The sequence below is a fragment of the Achroia grisella genome, unplaced genomic scaffold, assembly GCF_030625045.1.
Source record: "Achroia grisella isolate CSIRO2021 unplaced genomic scaffold, CSIRO_AGI_Agris_v1 utg157, whole genome shotgun sequence".
NCBI lineage: Eukaryota > Metazoa > Arthropoda > Insecta > Lepidoptera > Pyralidae > Achroia > Achroia grisella.
The window spans coordinates 2,847,899-2,874,617 of record NW_026712653.1 but is presented as its reverse complement, the minus strand read 5'-3'; the positions used below and the strand labels follow the sequence as shown (position 1 = coordinate 2,874,617).

Sequence of the window (26,719 nt, the reverse complement as noted above, 5' to 3'; positions counted from 1 at the left end):
GTATAGCCTATAATTGATTCAGAATTGAAATAATATTGCCATTATTGTCAATTCGTAGTTAACATATATGTATATATATATATATATATATATATATATATATATATATATATATATATATATATATATATATATATACATAATAATATAGATACTATCATAAATTAAATAATCGTCCTTCTATTTCTCTCACCAGCACAATATAATCTTCTTTTTGTATGTAATATGAAATATGGAAACGTAGGGTGGGTAGGGAATATATACAAATATACCATCGTTAAGAGATGTATCAAGTCATCCTCAAGGCTGATCAGTCAGATCAGTGAGAGATAGAATTAAGCACACAAGTACCTGTTCTTAAAATATTTGTACGCCCACTCTTTTTGTTAAAAACAGATGAGAAATTATGATACATTCTTATTTGTCTTTTTTATATTATTTGTCAAAAAATATAGTAAAACACACTAACATATTAAAAAAAATAATAAACTAATTATTTTAACTATTCCATTAAATAAAAAATTGGATTGTATTCATGTAATAATAATATGCATTTTTTAAAACCCCTACTACTCACTGACATATTTTGCTATGGCCACATTATTCGAATTAAATCGATGTAATGCTCGATTTGACTTTATTCATTCAATCAAAAAGTTTGACTTTGTCTATTATTATGATTTGACGTCATGTTAGTGGACGTCATCTTGAATGAGAATTTTATTTTATTATTTATTTTTTTAAATTAAACACGATAACGTGAAGTTGTATTTTGTTAGTATTATTATAATAGTACCTAAATTGGAATAAAACAACCATAGTATTTTTCTTTAAATGAATGATAACGGTACTGCAGTGAATGTGACGCTATACGCTTTTGTGTCGGTGATGTAATTTATGTGATTGGGTGGCTTCCTAGTGTTACTACTATAATGGAGGAATCCTCATTCACAATCCCAGCTGACGACAATGGTGATTCTGAGCTCGATCCTAGAATACAGGTCAGTGAGTGACAGTATAATGTATTGAAATTATATATAACGAATGCCTTTGTAACTGCAAAGATGAGTGTCAACTTTGTAGATTATTTCGCCAACGAGCATAATGGATACGATATTTTATATCAAAACATGAAATACGGACTCATTGCCAGCAAAGAACTCTCCGAGTATTTTAGAGAGAGATCCAATGTTGAAGAAACAAATTCTAAATTATTAAGTAAGCTAGCTAAGCAGGCGAATAGTAATTGCGCACAGGGTACTTTCGCGCCGTTTTGGGGTGTTCTTAAATGCTCAGCAGAGAAACTGTCTAATTTACATCAGCATATGTTCCAGAAAGTGAGTGAATTGGTCAAAGATGTTGCTCGCTATGCAGATGAGCTACATAAAAAGCATAAGGCAGTTAAAGACTCTGAATCAAATACACTAGAAGTGGTATTACTTATCCAAAACACTAAACAAGCCCTTCAAAAGGCTAAAGATGTGTATACAACTAAGGCTAGTGAATTGGAGAAACTCAAGAAAGATAATGCCTCCACAAAAGACACTGAGAAGGCAGAGGTTAAATTGAAGAAACTACATGAGGAATATAGGCAACTTGCTGAAAAATATAATCTAGTGAAACAGGACTTCGAAAAGAAAATGACACAGACATGTAAACATTTTCAGGATGTTGAAGAGGCCCATTTAAAACAAATGAAACAATTTGTGAATGTTTATGCTGATATTATACAGAATAACCATGATCTTATGGGTCAAGTTCACAGAGACTTCAAACACCAGTGTCTTGAGTTAACAGTAGAAAGATTATTGGAACAGTTTCTAATAGAAAAATACAATGCAATAGAAAAGGCAAATTTAGTTGAATTACCTCCATCATTACCTAAGCCAGGTTCAGCCAACAACTCTATATCAGAAGCAGATCAAATCTCTACTGTATCTAATGGCTCGCACAAGCCAACACCACCAACCAAAGCACCCAAAAAAGAACCCTCATTTGCTAGCAAAACTTCTAGGAGAACTACCTCCCTTTTAAACTTATTCACACCTAATTTTCAAAGTAAAGATGAACCTAGTGGCAGCATAGAAGGAGCTGCCCCATGCTCTGCTCCTTCCAGCCCAAGTGGTACACCAGCTACTCCTGTAGCACCTGATAAAGATGAAAACATGGGTCGCACCACTTTACGCGAGTCAAAGTGGTTTCTACGCAGCAGAAGAACAAAAACCAAACTGAAAAAGTCAAAGAAAAAGAAAGATGAGATATCAGAAAATTCTAATGCAGGTGATAAGTCTGACCTAGAAGAAAAAGAAGAGGAAGTTCAAGCAAAAGATGACCTAAATTCACCAGAAGTTGATGAAGAAGGTTACTGTATCAGACCAAAAGATGAGAAAGGTAGTGTATATTCATCAACTGACTCTGATTCAGATGAAGAAAGAGATCGTAAAATTCATGTGGAAATAAAACCAATAAGTAATGGTGGTGGACCCATGTCAGCCAGTGTAGATGAGCTCAGGGCTACTGTAGAAAATATTTCCCTGTATAAAATTGGCACAACAAGGCGTGGTTCGAATGCCAATGCCAATAAAGCCAGTAGTGATTTACTAGACCTTAACTTTTTCCAAAGCCCCTCTGCTAGCAATCCTACTTCTCCACACGGAAATATATCAAATCCATATGCCCCACTACAAACTAACCAATCACATCTACTTGAAAGTCCAACTCCGGTTTCAACTGCTGATGTCGGCGATCTATTCTCTGAGGTTGGCGAGATGACTCAATCGAATTTTCGTACATCTACGCCAACAACTAATACTATTTCACTTCCACGACCACCGTCAAGACGCTCAGAAGGTGATTTCCGAACCGCCGGTTCCTCAGGCTCTAGAGGACCTTCCCCTCTTACTATAGGAATGGCCGATACTATACCGTTAGCAGTAGCGTTCCATGAAATTATACACGCATATTTCCGAGGTACAGAGGAATCTAAATGTCAGGTGAAAATGTCGGGGGATATGATGCTTTCCTTCCCCACTGGTATAGTAGGCGTACTAGCAAACAATCCTAATCCAGCGAAGCTTTGCTTCCGTTTGAAAAATATACATAGATTAGATAATGTATTGCCGAATAAACAGCTGATTAGTATCAACGCGCTAATGTCGACGCGTGATGCGACCGTCGTCGAGTTCAATATGCCGGCGTTAACTTCTCTCCTGAAACGTCAATCGGAAAAGAATCCCACCGCTCAGTACTTCAATGTAGACATATTGAAATATCAGATACGACCAAAGGCCGGCGCCGCGTCGTGTCCGTACCAACTGGTGTCTTATTGGAAGTGTGAGAGAGACCACACAGATCTTAAAGTGGATTATAAGTACAATCTACATGCTATGAGTCCGCCATCGCCGTTACTAAACGTGTCTGTCTGTGTGCCAATGGACGGCGCCGTCAAAAATGTCATTGCGATGCCCAAAAACACTTGGAACCCCGAGAATGATCAAGCTCTATGGCGTTTCACAGAATTATCGCAGCATTCTGAAGACAGAGGCGTAGGGTCATTGAGGGCACGTTTTGAATTAAATGATGGCCCCTCAACGAAAGGAACTATATCTGCACAGTTCAACTGCGAGGGTGCAACACTGTCTGGCATTGAGTTTGAACTTATAGGCGCTGGCTATAGACTGTCTCTTGTGAAACGTCGTTTTGTCTCTGGCAAATATATTTGTGATAGTGAGGTGCACTGATTGGTCCAAATCATTAATTCACATGTAGATATTTCATTAATATCTAATTATGTATGAAGTAGTACACATTTATAAGTGTATAAGTATGTTTGGTACCATAATAGGACTGTTTCCTGTCCAAAAATTTAATTATTTGCAACTAAGTTTGTCAATTTTCTTATTATTAGTACAGTACATGTTATAATAAATTTGATGTTATTAGAAATATATTCACAGCATTACTAACTTATTTTTCAGATTAGAAATGTGCCATGTTTAAAGTTTTATATATGAAATAATCACATTCTTTTAAATTTAACAGAAGTAATTCTGAGATTAAACATTAATTTTAATTAAGATATGTAATATTAAAAATTTAACATCACATTTTGTTTACTCTAGTTTTAGCATTATTGTGAATTTTCATATTTTCCAGAATCTATTGAACAATTTTCAATATTTTAGAATCATTAATAAGTGTTACATGATATACTTCCAAATTTTTCTATGCTATCATCAGTCTACATTTTGTTCTACTAAGAATCTATTTGAATAATTACATTTTAGTTTCTTACCAAACAATGCTTTTTTTAATAATTATATCATCACAATAATTTGAAAATTGTTTATTTGATTTTGAAAAGGAAATAATGTTTATTTTGCCTGCATTTGGTATAAACACTCTTAAGTAGGGTTATATTTGAGGTACCTATTCTTAATTTTTATGAAGATTTATACCAAGTTCCGATTTAGTATTTTTCACAAAATTATGAGTTTCGTTTTTACATGTAGCAAAACAAATTTTATTTAAAAAAAATCTTGTTTCTAAACTATTTTACATATTTTTATCATTTTTGTCATCAAATAATGGCAACCATGATATTGCAAATATTATTTTGTTTCCACATTACATTTTTGATATATGTACATCAATTATGTTTTATATATTTGAATTTAGCTTGTAGTATTATTGATAATTCTATATTGGGCCTAAATTTGCAATAAATATATCCTACTGAAGGCCAGGACCATGATGGTCAGCATTCTTGGTTGCTGTCGATCATGCAATACCATACCATCTTTGGGGTTAATGGAATCTCTGCTAATGCTGTTGGTATACTTATTTTAATTTGGTATGAGTGACATAACTATGTTGGTAGCTTAGGGGCCAAACATTAATTACTCCCCACGTGTTGGGAGGAGGGGAGGAGGGAGGTTGAGAAATTGTGACATTGTGTGACAACACGGGGGTCGGTAAACTTTGTGACGTGACATTTAAAAATCGAATATATTTAAGTATTAAAACACCAACTTTATATGTATTAAAGAAAATAGTCTAATTTTTTTAAATATGTGGCGTCACACTTGTAGTTCCACAAATGTGACCAACGGTTACAAGACGGGTTCAAATTGATAAAATTCGTGCGGCGTAATTTGTGCTTGGCCCCTTATGTAGGTTAATATAATGTATTCAGTTAGCATTTAGTGATTGTTTCAATCAGCAGCTTTGCTTGTAAGCTAATTCAGGAGTGAAATTTCAGGGTATAGACCTTTGTCACACCTTTGTCCTCTGGAATGGCAACGCGTGAGCGGTACCACATGCGTCACATGAAGACGTAATTTTCATAGTGCTATTCATGTAATAACAGGTTGGCATTAGCTACAACGTGGGCCGTTAGGTAGATTGCCATTCTAGGTACATAAAAAGAGTTTTTTTTTTATTTTATCCCTACTACTGTTACAGGAGGTCTCTACCTCGTTACTATAGATTTTACTCATTAGTAATCTCATGTAATATTGAAATAACATATTATAGTCATTATATGTACGTATATTAAGAGTCGAATTTCCTTAAAAGCCTCTCGGCCTAATAAACTAATGGAGTACCTACGTTGTATAAATATTTAAATAGCTAAGGCAGGTTTTTCATGGGACGATTTGATGTAACATGCATATATTATTTATGACAGTAATTTTTATCCTCATTATCCGTAAAAGAACTCAAATGCTAATAATATATTTTAGATGTTGAAATGATTCATTTTCTTTCAAGATGTTTTTTTGAAAGACATATACATACATACATTAAAAGTAGATGTGGGAAGTTTTAATAGTTATGAATAAAGGGACTAATAGTTACAATAAAAGAATTAGAGCCCTTGATAAATTATATTTATTAAGATTTCATATTTGTAGAATTTTCAAATCGCATCGCATCGAATCGTCCAGTGAGAAATCGATAGTACCTACATAACTTTACCAAAAGTGAAGTGTTCATAAAATAAACAGTGTCTAATTTAATATAAATATAGGTCAAACAATTAAACAATATAGGTCAAAAAAAATATAATTTTAATTAAATAAAATCATTCCATTACCTTCTATTATATATATAAATATTTAATATATTGTTTTTTAACACGAATTATATTTTTTTTTATATAAATTATATTAAGTTTGCCAGTGATTGTGTTTCTGTATTCGATCGTGTCTTATCTTTTATGTAATTCAAAGAAAATTAGTGATAAAATGTACGGAATGATAACTGAATGCGTAAAAAAGTATTTTTGTATTGTAAAATTTATCGCATGTATATTCTATACTGTAACTATTACATTCGTGGTGAATAAATTTAAAATGTAATTTTAGCTGGAATTTTTCTTCTATCCGTACACACAATTATACCGAGATTGAGAATAAGTAAGTAATGTTATTATTAAGTAGTTGCTTTTAATTTAAGGGACAGGAAACAATTCTAAAGGTACAGTCTGTACGCAACGTTACCCTCGACAATAATACATTTATTATTTAAGTATTAAATGGAAATTTAGAATACTTTTTTTATTGTTAAAAACTTGTGTAAAATTATTTTATTTTGCGTATTGTGTAGACTCGGCTTAAAATGACAAGATAAAGAATGAGATTTCGTTTCGTTATCATTATCAGTTGATAGTGTAAGCCTAAGTGTACAAGGTAGTACGATTGCTAATGGCTCGGTTGTTTCCCGTCCCTACGTGTTGCTTGCTATTGCCTTACGTATGGGATTCACCATGCTGCGTATCGGTCCCCTGCGATTGTCTCAAGTTCTTTCGCAATTTGCAGGTGGAATTGGAGAAACTCAACGCCGCCACAGACGAGATCAATAAACTGGAGTTGGAGCTTGATGTGAGTTTATTATCATTTATATTTAGATATAAATAAATTAATAATAAAATAAGAACAAAAAAAAACTGCCACGACAAATTTACTAATGGAATGGTGCACTCGCTTACGCTTGGTTTACGCTAGTGGGTCATCAGTATTGGTTTTTAAGATGAGTATGAGGTGAAGTTGCTTCCAGAGGGAATTGCGTGAAGATCAACCTGAGATGGTCCATTGCTCATTAGTGTTCATTAGTCCACATTGCTAATAATCCCATTTCTCCCGGGGAATTGCGTGAAGATCAACCTGAGATGGTCCATTGCTCATTAGTGTTCATTAGTCCACATTACTAATAATCCCATTTCTCCCGGGGAATTGCGTGAAGATCAACCTGAGATGGTCCATTGCTCATTAGTGTTCATTACTCCACATTGCTAATAATCCCATTTCTCCCGGGGAATTGCGTGAAGATCAACCTGATATGGTCCATTGCTCATTAGTGTTCATTAGTGCACATTGCTAATAATCCCATTTCTCCCGAGGAATTGCGTGAAGATCAACCTGATATGGTCCATTGCTCATTAGTGTTCATTAGTCCACATTGCTAATAATCCCATTTCTCCCGGGGAATTGCGTGAAGATCAACCTGAGATGGTCCATTGCTCATTAGTGTTCATTAGTCCACATTGCTAATAATCCCATTTCTCCCGGGGAATTGCGTGAAGATCAACCTGAGATGGTCCATTGCTCATTAGTGTTCATTACTCCACATTGCTAATAATCCCATTTCTCCCGGGGAATTGCGTGAAGATCAACCTGATATGGTCCATTGCTCATTAGTGTTCATTAGTGCACATTGCTAATAATCCCATTTCTCCCGAGGAATTGCGTGAAGATCAACCTGAGATGGTCCATTGCTCATTAGTGTTCATTAGTCCACATTGCTAATAATCCCATTTCTCCCGGGGAATTGCGTGAAGATCAACCTGAGATGGTCCATTGCTCATTAGTGTTCATTACTCCACATTGCTAATAATCCCATTTCTCCCGGGGAATTGCGTGAAGATCAACCTGATATGGTCCATTGCTCATTAGTGTTCATTAGTCCACATTACTAATAATCCCATTTCTCCCGGGGAATTGCTTGAAGATCAACTTGAGATGGTCCATTGCTCATTAGTGTTCATTAGTCCACATTGCTAATAATCCCATTTCTCCCGGGGTATTGCTTGAAGATCAACTTGAGATGGTCCATTGCTCATTAGTGTTCATTAGTCCACATTACTAATAATCCCATATCTCCTCTGTAACGACAGTCATCCCAGATAGAATAATCGGAGATATTATCTTCTGTCTATATTGTGATGACAACAACACTTGACATTCTATTACCTAATGGATTTATATTCTTTTGTTTAATACCACTGCTATTAGCATGTGTGAGATCACATATATTCATTGCGGAAATTTGACCACGCTACTGGAAGCGTTATGACCTTCCCTTTTAATGATCGCATTCCGACCAAACTATATCCAAACTCTATTCATTGCCTTATAGTACCTCGTTCAGAGGCAAATTACTTGTCGCAATATGAGTGTAGACCCAATAAAGGTCGGAGTTTGAACAATTATAGGGAAGATCATAACTCTTCCAGTAGCGGTGGTTTGGTTTCTGCTATGAATATTTGTGTTCCTGAATAGTAGTGGAATTAATAAAATAATATAAATCTATTAAAAAAAATAACACCTAAACCTTATTTACTTGATATGCTCTCATTTCGCTCGGTATACTGGAATCGAGCATGGCAGGGGACGACCCTACCGCTGTCTGTCAGACTGCATTCAATCTCAGAGTTTACTATTATGTAGTAAGAATATTCATAAGCCGTCACATATGTGCTCAAGAAACTTGATTCTTCCCTCAGGCAATGTGATATTTGTTATGATGATCACATGGGTACTTGCAGTTGGGATGTTATTCTAGATAATCTAATTGTAGCTATTCATGTAAATTGGACTCAATTGAACGTCTACACTAGTCATAAAAAACTTTATTTACATGGCATAAATATATCTGTAAATTAGAAGAACTTTTTCAACCGAATTGAAAAAGTGAGAATGATGTCAAGTAAACTATTTCTATTAAGGCTATATATATAATTATATGTACAATAAATACCATACGCCGTATGAGTTATTTTACACCTAATTACTGATTATTTTGATAATTCTTTTCACAATGGATACAAAGAATTTGTTTAAATGTTCTGAATAGACTCGGTTGTAGACTTGTTACTACTAGATTTCAAATAAAAATTGATTCACGTAAATAAATTCTTATCTTAATTAATATAGACGTAAATAAATAATTAAAAAAAGTAGTACTTAGAACTATCTGCTTTTAATTATGTCAGTTGATTAGTTACAAATTAGTTTCCGTAATAATAATTATTATAGTTTTCAAATTACAGAATTTTAATATTTTCTACATTCACTTTTTTAATGACATCTAATTTGGTTTTACAGCGATCCAAACTTACGCGATATAAAAATAAAAATTGTAATATTTAGTTATTTAAATATCTATGATAAATGATTAGTGTTTATCAATGTTTTATTAAAACACGTCAACATTGTTCGTTAAATAATCCTTTAAAGCTCTAACATAGTTAGTTCTTTTTATTGTAATTCAGAACTAATATGTAATTGTTTTTATCCGTGTACCCATAAGAAAGGCTTTACTTTTCGAAGTCGAGTCACAATGTGAAAAATCCTGGTATCTCTAATAAACTCGTATCACAGTGTTTGTAACACAATTCGTCCGAAACGGCTCGACCGATACTTAAGAAATTTTGTATGTATATTCTGTAGGTTTGGGAATAGGACGTAAACTATTATTCATACGCCTAAGTAATAGGGGTCGTCCACCACAATAATTTTTTTTTATAAATTGTCGTTAAAAATTATATGCTATTCTAAATTTTCACCCTTCTATCACCAACCCCTATTTTTTAATAGCGATATTAATTTATATGCCAAAACAACGTTCGCCGAGTTAGCTAACATGTATATAAAATAGGTTGAGGTAGGTACTGCAGTATTCTTTGTACGCAGAGAAGGCATAAATCATTCACAAACCACTGAAACGTAGCAAGGTCTCGACGGCGATCAATTTAATGTGTAACATCGATTGTACTCGGACCATTTCACTATAATATAACCTTCTGCATCGCAAATAGAATAACAAGCTTCTTAATATACACTCAAATGGTCAAATTACTTAATGGCTTTAAATTACCAAGACCTCTGTGTCTTAGTAATTTAAAGCCTATACTATTACTTAAGTAAACGTACTTACTACATACCATTACAGGTACACACATACAACATTGCTATATACTTATATATTTCAGGACAATTCACACAGCGCCATCTAGTCACAAGCTAAGCAGAGCTTGTGTTATGGGTACATAGAAAACACCCAGACCGATACAAACAATCATACTCATGAATACAAATATTTGTACCGTGCGAGGAATCGAACCCACGACCATCGGATAGTAAAGCGGTGTGCTAAACCACTAGACCACCGAGGCTCTCAAAGGAATATATGTATTTACTTTGAATATATATATTTACTATACTTACCTAAGATGTTACCATATTCTTATTGTATAAACCTGTATAAAACCGCACTACCGAGGAGTAACTTCTGGCTTAGTTCAGTTCCCAGGTTCGTAAAATCACTAATTGTGTATGAAAATTATTTAATACCTGTATTGCGATTTTGGCTAAATAAGTTTATTATTGTTATTATCCAGCTGATCAACGTCATATTAGTAGGTATATAGAATTATTAAAAATCTTTATGCAAATAATACTTTTTGCCACGCTCAAATACTGTGGGACCTTCCAGCAATGGTTTTTCTATCCGATGCTATATTAAAACCTTCAAGAAAAGAGCTTATTCCTTCTTAAAAGGTCGGCATCGCACATTTCCCCTAGTGTTGCGGACGCTCATGGGCGGCGTTAATTACTTGCCATCAGGTGAGCCGCAAGGTTTGTCCCGTAAGTTAAAAATAAACTCAATATATTAGCACTTTTGAGTAGTCATAATTTTTTTATTTTACTACTCATTCAGGACTTTCAATCGTATATAGCTGATGGTATAAGGACTAACTTCGGCTACTTTTATCGTAGAAATTATATTTATTCCAATTGAAGGCTGCTATGGTCTAGCGGTTTAGCATACCGCTTCACTTTTGGTTTTTGCGGGTTCGATTCCTCGCACGGTGCAAACATTTGTATTCATATGATTGTTTATATCGGTCTGAGAGTTTTCTATGTAAATTAAATAAGAAACGTCTAAGTATTTATACAACTTGTCTAGTACCCATAACACAAGCTCTAAATACTATTATCCAGAGGTATTATTTTTATTATTTATTCCAATTCCACGCAGACGAAAGTGCGGTTATTTTTTACTAATATATATGAAATACGAGATATTTCAAATGTGCCCGTCATATGCCAACGTCAGCGAGGATTACGTCCCGTCTAAAAGGATAATATATTCCGCTGACCCGCCAACTTGGAGGGCGGACGAAATATTTATGAGTAATACATCTCTGATGAGGTAAATAGGATATCGCTGCCAACCCTACTCATATTGGCAAAGATATGATCCAATTTGATATTACTCGCTACTCTAGACGAAACTCAATCAGAGTCAGTGTATACTTTTTGTTTTAATCTTATATAATTTCTTGTAATGATGCGTGGAGAAAGAAAATGTATGTTATTTTACGTTGCTGTATCTGTAACGGTCTCGGTGGTCTAGCGGTTTAGCACACCGCTTTACTTCGGATGGTCGCGGATTCGATTTACCTATTTGTATATATTCGCCCTAACTTCGCAAAGTTACAAAAGTTGTAACGGTATCTTATAACAAATCTTTGAATTTCTCGTCCTTTTTGTACTATTATATATATAGGTATACATATAAATTAAATTAGAGTGTCTGTTTGTAATATTGAAATAACCGTTTTTTACTACATACATATGAATATATAACATATGAATATAAACACCAAAATAACATTTTTTACAATTTTTGTATGTCTGCAGACAGACTTGTTTGTTTCGGCTAATCTCTGAAATGGCTGGACCGATTTTGACAGGACGGACTTTTATGGGCAGGTAGCTGATGTAATAAGGAGTAACTTAGGCTACTTTTATCTTAGAAAAATAAAGTTAAATTCCACGCGGACGAAGTCGCGGGCACGACTAGTACATATATAATATTCTATTGAATCACTCTTATGTATTTCTGAAAACTGTATTCAAATCCGTTGCGTAGTATAAAACATCTAAGCGTATTGACAGCGGGAGCAACTTTGTTTTGTAATAGGTAAAGATTTTGTTTTACTTCATATTACTTCTTATTATAGATCCTTTTGTGGTAAAGTAACTTCGGCTCGCGCTTAAACAACTTTTTGCATTTATAATATTAGTTACGATTCTAAAAAAAATAACAATTATTTTTAATAAATAGCTTGTTTAATGACAATATAATTTCTATTTAATAATAATATACAATTTTTTTATACCAGAATTATGGCAAACAAGCACAAGGTCGATACTTTGATAAACGATTACCTAAGACTCTGTTTTCAACACCAAAAGTATTACAGAATTACGCACTCGTTGCATACCCTTTGGAAACCATATTACACCTTCTAAAGAACGTAATGTAGTCTTTAGATAAAACGCTCTATTCATAACCTTAACATTACCAGGAAAAAATTCTGGGTTCAAAACGATATTAGCGGGTAGCGCATTATAAGTAACAATAATATTTTGTGACTGAGGATCTTAATGATCAGACAGACATATAGAACGCAGGGAGTTGACGACGAGGTGTAATATGTTGGCTCACAGATTCACACGGTGTAGTAACGAGGCAAAATTATTTTTCTTTTCTTTTTTTTATTTATTTACACAATTTAAAATAGTATTTGTAATAGTAATCACTATAATTGCAATACTACTATTAGATAATAAAAACTATACTGATATTAGATTAGGGAAATTATTACTAACAAATGGAAGAAGAATTTTTAAAAATAATTTAAAAGCGCCAATTCGATTGTGTCAATTCGCGCCAAAAGTGCCATGTTTTCTACATTCTCTTCTCAAGTTTACTATAATACATTTAAAAATGGAATCAAATTACTCGATCTATGATTTTGTAAACTTTTTTTTTTATTTTTTAAACACTCATGACAAGTCAAATCTATCTTCAGGTCAGAAGGAAGTTTGGAAGGACTTCTGTGTATTTAAAATTATACAAATACTAAATTTTGTTTACAAAATATGTGAAGCATCTCCGTCTATAACAATAACTATATATAAGTAACATACTCTTTCAAGTGTGTCTGTTCTGGAATGCATAATAGAACAAGAGACATTCTTGTAAATAATACTGTCTTTTGAAACGCAAACAGGGCTTGGATGTCGCATCTTTATTTGCATTATACATAACAATGGCTCTACTATAAGAATGACATATGACAATCCTGTTCATGTAAAGCTGAACATCCACCGGGAGAGGGCTATATTAAAAAAATAATATATTTATAAAGATATAAAATGCATGTATCTTATAAATGCATTGCAATTTACTTTGAATAAGAAATATACCACTGCATTACATAAGCCAACCTATTTCTTCATTAGTTACATACATTAATTGCAAAATAGAAATGTTGAAAATATATTTTTGATTTCCCTCTTTAAGAATTCCTACCATTGGGTCATTCAAAAACGTGGATACAGCCTGGTAGTATTTGGAACTTCTCTGAAGTCTGAAATGTTCTTGGATGTCGGTAGACTGTTTCCAACAAGTGGACTGTCAGGTTATTATTTTTAATATCACAGTGTTGGCAACATGCATACTGTTATTTGATAGTAAACGGTTACCGTAGCCTCTGGACGCCTAAAACACTAGGTCAAGAGCGCGTTGCCTCCCTTTAACAAATTAAAAATATACACTTTTGAAAAGTAACGTTATGACTCCAGCAGATTTAGTTTACGTTTTTATTATTGTATGCTATACGCTGCTTCGCTTTTCTTTAGGACTGTACTTAAGCTGGACGCTGACCTCTTTACAAACAAGATGAAAGAAATCTTGTTACCGCCCTACCAGTTTAACACCGGTTCAAATCCGTTACGTTGCTCTATACTTATTACGTGTATGAATAACGAGTAGACCGATACGTTAAACTAGTTATCTTGATGGCTTCAAATTACCATGTGTAGGTATTGGTTTGATTAAGGAGCAGAAATGTTTTCCAGATCATATTTAATCCACGAACAAAATTTTTATAACAAATCTAGTTCCTAGATTTATAGTAGAAACTACGATGGTGGCAAACAAGCATACAGCCCAAATGGTAAACCATTACGGATCATGTACGTGTGCGTCGCCGGCCCTTAAGAAACCTTAATATATCATTGAAAGTAGTCGTCGTTTTTCGAGAAAACCTCGGCAATTCATTTATTAAATCCTTAGCTGACCCCGCGAACTCAGTTCTGCCTTAGAATGAAATACTATATCAAAGGCTTTTTTAAGTTTAGTTACCCAATAGATTTCAGAACGCACGTTTGTATGAGAAAATAAAATTGTAAACAGCTCGCCATTTGTCTCTACTGGCTGCCACTCTGGTAGACTCGTGGAGTGGACCGCCTATTGCTGCTTTGACTCGGTCGATCCATCGCATGGGTGATCGTCTACGGAGTATAGTACTGTCAAGTCTATCTTGTATGACAAGCTACTATATGGTTGCGTCGTTTCTTCGTTAGACCTAATAATCGCAATTACGACAAGAGTTCATGATGTTATTACTATTGTATAAAAATATGTTTGTGCAGTGGCCGCTACAATTGACCTAATCGCGCTGCGTCCGCGCTGACCTCGGGTTAATATCACTTATTGACCGACGCACCTTGACTCTTATCTGTATGTATTGCAATGTGACTCGCTATCTGTAACCCGTAGCTTTACACGTTTATGAAGTTTCATTTTAACCTAAACATATTTGTAACTAGCCGACAAATGCAACTTCGTCTTTGTCATATTTTCCCCGATTTCGGTTCGATTTTTGTGCGGCTCCGTTCCTATTGGACATAGCGTGATATTATATATCTCACAAATGACCTGTTTCTTAAATTCTATTTGGTATAATATTTTTCGAAATCGATTCAGTAGATTTCAGAGTTCAGAGATTACCTCGACAACCTCACAGACAGACAGAATATTTGCTATCGTAATGAAATGGAACTAAAGTTATTTTTGTATTGAATAATTGTTCGTTATTAATAAATCTTCGTCAAAGTTTGAAGTCATGTTTCAATAACTATTGTTCAAATATTATTATTCAAAATGTAATTCTATATTTACTAGCAATACGTGGGTTCGAGCGAGTGCAATCAATTATAGTTATATCTAATATTTTTTATATTTTTAACGGATGATAATGGAATGGTGCACCCATCTGAGCTGTAAACTCGTGGAGGATGATAAGTTTGGCACATGGTAATTCCATGTGCCAAACTTATATATCACAAAGGGTTTCCAAAGGGAACAGCGATCTAATATGATATATTCCTAGCGATCGGGTCACTAGTCTCCAATTCTAACAATCTCCTTCCACCCTTTTAATATAAGTTTAACTTTTCTATTAGATATATATTCACCCGACTTCAACAAGTTGCACTTTCTCAGTGCGTCGGTGTTGTTTCAATGCCTATATGCTACGCTGCGTACGATACGCACCGTCCCTTTTTTATCTGTTACGCTCCACAGATGTCTTCACATGAGCGAAGACACACATTGTCATGTAGATATGAACACGCATATATTGTTAGCCTAAGATGCTATTGGAAACCTTAGCATTATATTTAAATAATTTTTAATTTTGTAAAATGGCAACACTTTCTCTTGTAACGGGACTTTCATGTGAATACAGGAATACACCAGCCTCCTATCAATTTAATTGTTTTTATTACCAAAAAAAAATATTATAATAATTATACAGATATTTCCTATTTCCTTGAACACATAAAAAGGAATATTTTTATTTATTACCAAATAGCGACTTGTCCCGGCTTCACATTAGAAATCTTTGAATTTCTCGACTTGTTCTATACTATAACACGCATATTATACATATAAATCGTCCTCTAGAATCACTCTATCTATTGCTGAAAACTGCATTAAAATCCCTTGCATAATTTTAAAGATAGCAGCGAGAAGACGGCGGCTGCGATGTTACTTTATATTATGTAGAGATATTTTAGTTGTGCCGTCCCCAAGTAGTGGAATGAAACAAGGGAGTGATGATTAAGGTTAGTTTTTTAAATGAAATTAATATTTTATTAGGTCCAAAAAGATTACCGTTTGTTTAAAATAAGATTTAAATAAAAATATACAAATAGATATTCACATTTAGAAATACTTTAAAACTGTTTGTATGAAAAATATTTACACCGCAAAGACTATATAATATCATCCTATCGTCATTACATAGTGTAAAATAAAGTCACTATCGCTGTCTGTCCCTATGTATGCTTAAATCTTCAAAACTACGTAGAGTGATTCTGGAGGAAGGTTTATACATATAATACATGTACTCCCGTGCGAAGCCGGAGCGAGTAGATAGTTTTTAATAAATTAAACAGGTAGTGAAACCGTGGTCCAGAGCCAGTTTCACATGATTTTTATAAATACATTATCATCTCGCCGGCAATGGAACCACGCCTAACAACGTTAATTGTAGAAATCGTGATAATTATAATCTACATAGATATGATGCATGATTGCAAACAAAAGTGTACTTATCCGTAGTTATATAATCTGAAAATAGGATTTGTAGGTAGCTGGCTAAGCAAATAAACAATATACAGCCAATATTCATAACATTAATACTAGATCTAAAGACAGTTTTGGTGTTCCTAAGTATCATTTAGAAAAAATCATAAGGTGTTTTATGGTAATGGATATAAAAAATTACAATAAGATACCAAACCATATAAAAAATTCAAAACATCTTTTAATTCATATGCGAAGCCATCATCATTATCACCTGCTTCTTCCTTATCCCATTTATTTGTGGTCGGTGTAATATGTTTTTCGCTTCCATTCATCCCTGTTCGCAGTCATCTCATTATTTACTCCCTTTCTTACCATATCATCTTTCATACAATCCATTCATCTTTTTTCTGTCTTCCTCGGGCCTTATATCCATCCACATATTAAAATATTTAAATAAACGTAAACGTAACAATATATTTTAAAAATATTAGAAAAACTATCGTAATTTTAAATTTCCCAAAACCTTTTAAAGTTAATCAGTTTATTTTTAGTTTCCATTATTATATTACCATTATGTTGTCGAGATACTCTTCTTATCTACACCTTCCGCATTCCAGGAGTCTATGAAAACGTTTCATCTGCTCCTCAACGAGACCAGCCGCCGCTTACAAGCTCTGACGAAACGAATGGGCACATGCGTCGACAAGTCAAGGCCGTACTATGATGCTGTCGGTGTAGCAACTTCAGCCAGGTCAGAGTGCCAGAAGGCGGCGGTTCAATTCCAGAGAGCTAGTGGTGAGTGAATTTATTTATAAAAAAATATGTTGATCTGTTTATTTTTTTAAGTAATTTAAATAGCAAACAAGGTGACGACTCGTAGGTATGCGGTATCCATATAGATGAAAAGCCCTACGGACATCACGTTATCATGTGACACCCGAGATACCACTCGTGCGTTGCGTTTCCAGAGAAAGACGGTCTCATGTATGCATCTTATCCTGTAATTTAAAAAGAAAGTTAAATAACGGTACATAAGATGCGCGGAGTATACCGTTGCCTCGCCTATTTTAGCCACCAAACACTATGTTAGAGCTACAATGAGAAACAGGGCAGTTTTTGTATATTCTTTTATCCATATTTAAAATATGAGTATTCATTTTATACAATTGTTTTTATACACTTCTGTCACTTCACTCTGCTATAATAAGCGTCTCTTTTTTTTTATACCACGTAGGTGGCAAACAAACATACGGCCCATCTGATGGTAAACGGTTACCATCAGTAGCCTATGAACGCATTATCTAAAACACCAGGGGCGACACATGCGCTTTGCCGACCATTATAGAAACCTTTCTCTCGAGAAAACCTCGGCAGGTAGTAGCCACAATGTAAGTGTACGCAGGAGAAAGCTCCTCTGAAACCGCACTGTCCGAGACCACTTAGGTTCCAACGTGTGGGGACGAATTCCCTGTCGATGGCGAGCGGTGTCTCTACAAGCATCTCCATTATTTTCATTCATTATTACTCACTGTACTTTGTAAGTGAATTGAACAAAATAATATAACCTTTAAGTAATCTTTCGGAGTAATTGGCATGAGGGGTATCACGGGCATCAAATGATGACGTGATATTCGTAGCACTGTTCATATATTTAGGCGACAGTTCATGTACTTTCCACCAGGTTGGCCACCAGCTTGTCATTCCAGTTACTTATAAAAATATGCTGTTAGTTTCCAATTGGTGAGCAAAGTTCTTGCTATTCCCGGTAACCCACAGAGAGGTAAAGGTCTCTGAAAGGTATTTTTTTTTGCAGCGGAGATTAAAATAACGCGAGGAATGGTTGCAAATAATTGCCAAATTACAGGAACATTGCAGTGTTAGTTATCAGGCGACAGTGTTATCACGCTGCAGATAAATACTTCCTGTGGGGTGCCCCAATGTGCTATTTCCACCCGAACTTGACCCTGGCGCGGAGGCCCTCGGTCACGGCCAGTAGTCCACCGTACAAAGCTAAAGTTGATGTCAGGGTTTTTTCGATGTAATATGAATGGTATTGAAATATCCTGTTATTTCACTGCCTGATATCCACGTCTGTAATCTCGCTTGGCTGCTGAAATAGATATAACATAACAATGTATATCTCAAGATAATTCACACAGCGCTATCTACGTATCCGTCGGACGGTAGTTGGCCTTCAGCAGCTCCTTAAGTCCTTCCGCGTGTTTGGAGTGCCATCTGCCCTCGCGCCCCCTATCGTCCCGTGAAGCTGTAAAGGCCAGCTACGGCCAATAGCATTAGAGTCGTCCGAAAAAATAGCGCCATCTATACCCAAGCTAAGTGTTGTATTATGGATACCAGACAACAACTGACATATAAATACATAGATACTTTATAATATTTTTTTTGAAAATACATAGAATATACCCAGGCCTAATATACGAATACGAATGTTTATACCCTGCGACGAAATCAAACCCGCGACCATCGTCGGTGGGCGAAACCGCTAGACCACCGAGGCTGTCAATTCGATTTAGGAATTGACAGATTAGATTTTTTTTATATTTTTCGCAAAATTACCTATTATATATATATTATACTAGTGTTCCCGCGACTTCGTCCGCGTGGAATTTAACTTTATTTTTCTAAAATAAAAGTAGCCTGAGTTACATATATTATATATATATATATATATATTTCAATATTACAAACAGACACTATTTATATATATATATTATATTGCATAACTTGCAAGAAAGAGAACTCTAACATAGCAAAGCTATCTGTGAATACAAAGAGGTACATTGATAGCGCGTTACACAGATATGTAATATGGTTACTGCTTTATCGACAGACTAAAAATACTAATAGACTCGGAATGTGTGCACTGTGATATTCTGTTTCGGTTAGGGTTGTCAAAACTAGATTCTCACTCATCCCTAATTCTGTGACTATATTTGATTTTCATTTTTTGCTTCCTAAAAACACTTGTTAATTCTAACAGATGTTACGGCTTATAAAATAATGTTATTGTACAAAAGTAAATAAATATTATTATTATTCAATCGCGTAATCATAACATTAATACGGGAAGCAAAAACTTTGTACCCCTTTTTACGAAAATTGCGTGGACGGTGGAGTAGGAAATTGTAGTTTATATAGAGAAGAAGAAAAGAGTGGAGACTTCTAATATTTTTTTTTATTATTAAATAAAAAAACATGTATTTGACACACACGCATATTGTTTACTAGCTGTGCCCGCGGTTTCACCCGCTAGAAATTTATAGCCTACATGTTAGTCTGATTTATAAGCTATATTACTGTATAGTTTCATCAAAATCCGTTCAGTAGTTTTTGCGTGAAAGAGTAACAAACAGCCATCCATACTCACAAACTTTCAAGTTTATAATATTAATAAGATTGTTAAAGTCTATGGTCAAATTGAGATAGATATATATTGTTTATTTTTCATATTATTTATCAATAGAACCTTATTAATATTGAAACTTATAATTTAAATTAATTATACAGCCCAGACAGTGGTCAAATTTCGACTTAAACCACTTGACGATGTTTCATTAGTTTTCCAATTTTCGTAATCTAAATGTCAGTGGTAACCCTAATTTCGATAGATACGTCTTTTCATGACCTAATTGGTCCATTGGTGGGCGTTCAGTAATAAAATTCTAATTTGTTTCCCCATGACGTGGACAGACGTCGCTTAATTCAATTACTGTATATTAATAATGACCCTAGACAATTCACACTGCACCGTCTAGTGCAAGCTAAGCAGAGCTTATGTAGTGGGTACTAGACAACTGATACAAATACATAGATTTTTTTTTTCGTAAATACATACATATACATAGAAAACACCCAGACCGATACAAACAATCTACATAATACAATAACATACTAACATACTCATGATTACAAATGTTTGTGCCGTGCGAGGAATCGAACCCGCGACCATCGGTCGTAAAGCGGTCTGCTAGACCGCTAGACCACCGAGGTCGTCAAATGTAATGATGTGTTATTCTGATGTGTAAGATATATTACTGGAAAGTTTTATAAAAATCCGTTCCGTAATTTTTGTGTGAATGAGTAATCATTCATCCATCTATACTCACAAACTTTCGTGATTATAATATTACTAAAAGTAAGACTATTCCACTCCAGCTACCCAGTTCTTTTATCTTCGACCTATTTCTGGCTCGCTGGCCACTATCTCTGGCAATCAGCGACAATTAGCTTGAGTCATCTATAAAACCTTCTTTGGATGAATTCTTGGATTAGGATCAGATTGGGTAATACTATAAAAACTTTGGGATGAATTGTAATTCCAACGGGTTGTGTGTTATGCAATATTACAATGTCGGAATGGAAGGTTTATTAAATTAAACAACGCAGACTATAATAAGCGACGATCCGCTCGATAAGTGACTTCCTGCGCGTGCGCACCCGCCCCTTAAATATTGGAACGTCCGTAATAACGGCATGGTTTAAGTATATTATTATTTGAACTCAATATTTATTATGATCACATGTTAAGGGTCGATAAAATATGAAGTTGTGCGACTAGGGGAGGGAAAGGAGTCAGTTTTGTGACGTCACTGGAATCTAAACTAAACTCATCGATCCATTTTTCTTGTTTTTAATTTTATAATTATATTTTTATTTAAATTATTATTATATTAGAATTTGATGACTATTAGAGAAGGTTGTAACGGTAATCAATTACCTTACTGAATATTTGTGGTCTCATACATGATAATTGCAGCGGAATTAAACTAAACAATTTTTTTTTTATTTATTGGGTTGTTTGGGCTATTGTCAGATGTTTGTAGCACCTATAGCACTGCGACCTACATAGATCTATTGTGCTCGCCATTTTTCAGAGTTCGCTACCTAGACCCGTCAGGGACAAGAATTGAAGGATATTCTTAGGAGCGATGGTTTTTATCTCCTCGGGAAAGAGTGTAAACTTTCCAAAGAAGATATTTCGTTTATGCATGAGTAGGCTACAACCACATAGGATGTGTAATGGCATTTCCTCTTCAGTTTGGCAGAATCTGCAGATTTTTGTCGTGCATAGGCCTAGTTTTGACATATGCTTGTTTAATTGCAGTGTCCTGTGAGGGCCCTAGTCATCATGCATATGTTGTTTTTATTCAATAGCAGTATTCTATTGAAGTATTTGTTCGAGTAGCCCGATATTAGGGCTTGTGAATGTATCAATCCTGGCATTTCTTGCCAGTAAAGTCCCATTAGTAGTGAAATGGACTTCCGCTAAATAACATTCGATAAAATATTATATAACTTTAAATGTTCTATTGCAAGCAAACACTAAATATTATTTATATAGTAAATGTTCTAACACGAGTTTGACTGACAGAAAATGTTAGATTAGATAACTTAACATGTGGTATGTTACACAATCTGGGCTATGACTCATGTATTTGTGATTAAACAGGTTTCCACCGATATTTAGAGGTTCAATTCTATTCGACCCTATTTTTGTTCATAAGTATGTAATTCTTTACCTAGATAATTAATATAGATTCAACTAAGTAGAGCTTATATGGAACTGATTAACATAAATTCTAGTATATATATAATTAAGGGGGTTTTAACACGAATAATTTTATGGTAACTAAAGGTGTTTACCTGTCTCGACGTTTCGACTAGGTTGCATTAGCCGTGGTCATGAGCTGACTGGCCTAACAGCGGTAGAAAAGTAAATTCATTTACCTCAAAATTATTCGTGTTAAAACCTCTCTAACTATATTAATAATGTATTTTTAAAGACATAATACCTTCACATTAAAAACACGCACACAGCGTTATGAAGTCAAATATTTTCATGAAAGGAAATATTAATAAAAACTTTTATTCTCTCTTAATAAAAATCAAAAACTAATATTCTATACCCTCTTCATAAAAGTCAAATAAAGTATCAATTTGTTCAAATATATTGAACAAATTGATATAAACAAAGAAGGTAGGAAACTTCGTATTGTAATAAAGCAGAACACGAACAAAATTACGCCTTTTTAAAGTTGGTATAAAACTACACGAATACGAAATATCAAATTATAATTGTCTACCTATACAAAATTGACGGTCTCGGTGATCTAGCGGTTTACTGCACGTACTTCCGATGGTCGTGGGTTCGATTCCTCGCAAAATACAAACATTTCTATTCATGAGTATGAAAAAATATCTAGGTGTTTTCTATATAAATACATAATATAAAAAACAAAGTATTTTAATTTTTTTATCAGTTGTTTAGTACCCATAACATTCTTCTTATCTTGAGACTAGATGGCGATGAATTTTCGAGGAGTATTAATTTTATTTTCTTCTGGCACCGGCGTTTGTGTTGACATTAGCCATAATTATTAATTTATATATTAACTTGCAGAACTACACGCAGCCGCTAAAGAAACCGTGACACTAGCGGAACAACGTTTCGTGAGCAAACAAGATGAGTGGCAATTCGATAGCAACTGGCAGGAGGTCCTTAACCACGCCATCATCAAGGTAAGTAGACCATACTTCGTCGAGAATATTTGTGACATGGCAACCATTTTTCCAATATTTCCAATATAAAATCAGTCATAAAAGTGACGCGGTGGTAAAATCAGCAATAGAAGTTCGTTAGTTTTGTTTTGTTTAACAATTGAAAACATTAATAAATATTATAAATCATAGAGAACGAGAATTATACTTCTCTTGATTTTATAAATATTATACAATCGGAAAACTTGACTAAAGATAACCTGTAACTTAGTTAAGTTTTGACTTACCTTAAAGCAAATGAAATTAACGTTTTTTTTTTTAATTATCGGAGCCTACCTCCCCACCGCTATTTCAGTGTGGGCCGTCGACTAACTTATAACTACTTACAAGCCAGGTTCTCTTGATTTAAATTCCAGGTTTATTATATGGAATTAATTACACACACACTATTTTTATTTTTACAATTGTTATCTTATCCTAGTTTACATTTATTTTATTTTGGTGATACATTCTTCAGGGTACTTATATCTGCTATTATTTCTATTATTTTTATTACCTTATCTATTTACTTACTTCTACTTATTTTACACTACATTTCCTATTTTATATTCTATTTTTATTACAATTTTATTTTTACTATATTATACATCAGTATACCCATTATACTATGTAATATAGACTTATTTACTATTTTCTTTTGCCACTTTTCCTATTAATGTTGTACTGTACTCTATAAATTTCTCTCTTTTCTTTCTGTTTTCTATAATTTCTCTATACTTTTCCTCTTTTATTTCCGTATTTATCTGTATACTTATTTCGTTTCTTAGCGCGCCAAAACGGGGGCAGTGTGATAATATGTGTTGTAGAGTCTGTGGAGTGTTACTGTCGCAGGGACACGAGAAATTAACATTGGGACGGCTACCAGAGATGATAATAATTATAATACTGTTTTGGTTTTCATGATAGCAATAGTTGAAAATGTATTAATGTAGGTGTTTAATATTTAGGTTATGGACGCAGAAAAGAGAAAAGCAGAGAGCGGTCGCGAACATCAGAAGAAAGCGGCGGCGTATATTACTGCAGAAAGAAAAGTAAGAATGAATTCATTCATAATTTTAGAATAACATAATACGTAACAATGGACATTATATACCCCATCTAGTTCTAAATTAAAGCAACTTGTAGTGTCAGTAATAATAACAACTAATAAACATATTTAACACAGTTAGTTTTAAGCGTTCACTTTTGCTATATATTATTATCGGGTTTTATACTAGCTGTGACCACGGCTTCACTATTGATCATACAATTATTCGTATTAAGAACCAATTAACTATATTATTAATAATTAACACAATCAAACGTACAGATTCATAAAAACTCATTGATATTGATTCTAGGTGGCCCAGCTAGAGGAAAGCTTGAAACGTAACATTATAAAATCCCGCTTGTACTTCGAAGAAAAGAAACTCTGCGATGAACAATTACAAACGCAGAACGAGAAGATAGGGAAATTGCAACGACTCATATCAGACGCCAAGTTCCGTTATTCCAAGTCTCTTAAAGCTTTAGAGGAGATATCTGAAGAAATACACAGAAGACGAGGTGAATACCCACCAGGAAAAGAGACTATACCTGTAGGTCCTAGAGAACCAGGAGTAGGAGCCGAAAGAGATCCAATCCATGATGACGTAGATGCTAAGGAGGAACACGAGAAAGACGAAGAATCTAGTCTCCAAGAATTAAGAATGCGTGTTAGAGAACTAGCGCTGAAACCTATTGACAGAAAAGATGTAGAAACAGACGAGGCCTGGGCTTTGGAACTTAACGAGACAATAAACAAGCTAGACCAGTTGTTAATGATGAAAGAGAATAATCAGCAAAAGAGATCTAAATTCACTGCGAGCTCGCCAAGAAACTCCAGCGCCCCATCGACGAGCAGTAACACTGGGAACAAGTATCCTCAGCCGCCTAGTGACAGTTGGAAGACAGAATCAAACTTAGCAAGAACGAAATCAATTAGCAGAGAAGTAATTTTTGAGCACACAAACCCACCGATAAGTAAAACTGAGAAGTCTAAAAGTATGATGTCCCTTGACGTTCTTGCCTTAGCTAGGGATGCTGCAATAATGGACCGAGAGTCGTATTTAAAAGCTGTCATTGAAGATAAATCACCAACCGGCACATATACTGAAAGTAATTCTGATAGAAATGAGAGTCCTGACGAAATACTCATGGTTGAGTGTGATTCCAGCGATTCCACGCAAAATCCGGTCATAAGAATGACCAGTTCGGTTACAGACAGTGATAATAGTTAAATTAACTTAATTATTTCTCAACTGCATTAGCAAGAATTAAATATTCAGATTTTTATAATAATACCCAATATATATGAAATTTTAAAATTTTATAATTCTAAAAATTTAGGTTTTACAATGATAATGATAAAAAAAATTATATACAAAAAAGAACATCGACAAAATGACAACGTATACGCAAATTATTATATTGTCTATGTTGACAGTCAATTTTAAATGTTAAATTGTTTGTAAAAGGAACAGTAAATTCTCATAAACAATATTTTGTACGGATGCTGACGGTTTGTCTAAAAACAATATTTATATAGGTTGTTGACATAATTATGTATTTAGTTATAAAAACAGGTAGATCAAAATAAAGACGTTTTTGCGTTTTCAGTAGTGTACTGTCAGTAAATAAATCATTACAAACAAATATACTTTATATATACGCACTTGCACACATAGAAAATGTAATATTTAGGTAATCGTGAATTTCTTCAACAACAGTAACTTACAGTAATAATAATAAACCCTGGACAATTAATACAGCGCCATCTAGTCCCATGGTAAGCAGAGCATAGAAAACAGCCAGACTGATACAAACAATCGTACTCATGAATACAAATGTTTGCACAGTGCGAGGAATCGAACCCGCGACCATCGGAAGTAAAGCGGTGTGCTAAATCACCGCTAGATCACCGAGGCCGTGAAATAAAAAATAAACCCAGTATTCCTTAACTCGGAAATAATAAAAATCAAAATGGTTGACATTTTTGACGCTACTTCTAAGCGATGCGGTAGTTTTGACTAGCTCAAACTGGTTTGTTGCGGTTTTAGTGGATATCTTTATAACACTACTATATATACAAAAACGTCTTTAATTTGATTTGTCTGTAGGTTGTATTGTTTACTTCGAGAGCCATATCAAGCCACCGACATTAGCTCACAAGTACTAGCATATTGTCTCTTTGGTTGTTAATAGTTAAGAACGAAATAAACGTGTTGTCCGATTGATTTAACTAAAAAACTGTTTATGATCTGAAAAACTGGTTAAAAAACAATTTTAAAAAAATCACGGTATATATATAGAAAATCCATACTAATATTATAAATATGAAATTACATCAGTCTGTTTGTTACTTCTCTGTTCTGTTCTCATTTCACTT

General features: G+C 34.2%; 2 protein-coding genes across 3 annotated transcripts; both read left to right on the top strand.

Annotated features, from left to right (window-relative positions):
- Positions 1-691: 691 nt before the first annotated feature.
- On the top strand, positions 692-26,231 carry LOC131840998 (SH3 domain-binding protein 5 homolog). Of its 2 annotated transcripts, XM_059189228.1 has the most exons (6): positions 692-1,001; positions 6,822-6,884; positions 17,352-17,529; positions 23,156-23,274; positions 24,261-24,344; positions 24,654-26,231. In XM_059189228.1, the coding sequence occupies exons 1-6, from the start codon at positions 933-935 to the stop codon at positions 25,569-25,571; spliced, it is 1,431 nt and encodes a 476-aa protein (XP_059045211.1). In that variant the 5' UTR covers positions 692-932; the 3' UTR covers positions 25,572-26,231. The 2 variants fall into 2 exon arrangements, with proteins under 2 accessions (XP_059045211.1, XP_059045209.1); XM_059189226.1 differs by lacking the exon at positions 692-1,001 and having other exon boundaries at positions 6,670-6,884.
- Positions 927-3,998, top strand: LOC131840997 (F-BAR domain only protein 2). The gene has a single exon (XM_059189225.1). It carries the CDS (start codon positions 1,065-1,067, stop codon positions 3,738-3,740), a length of 2,676 nt encoding a protein of 891 aa, XP_059045208.1. The 5' UTR covers positions 927-1,064; the 3' UTR covers positions 3,741-3,998.
- Positions 26,232-26,719: the final 488 nt, after the last annotated feature.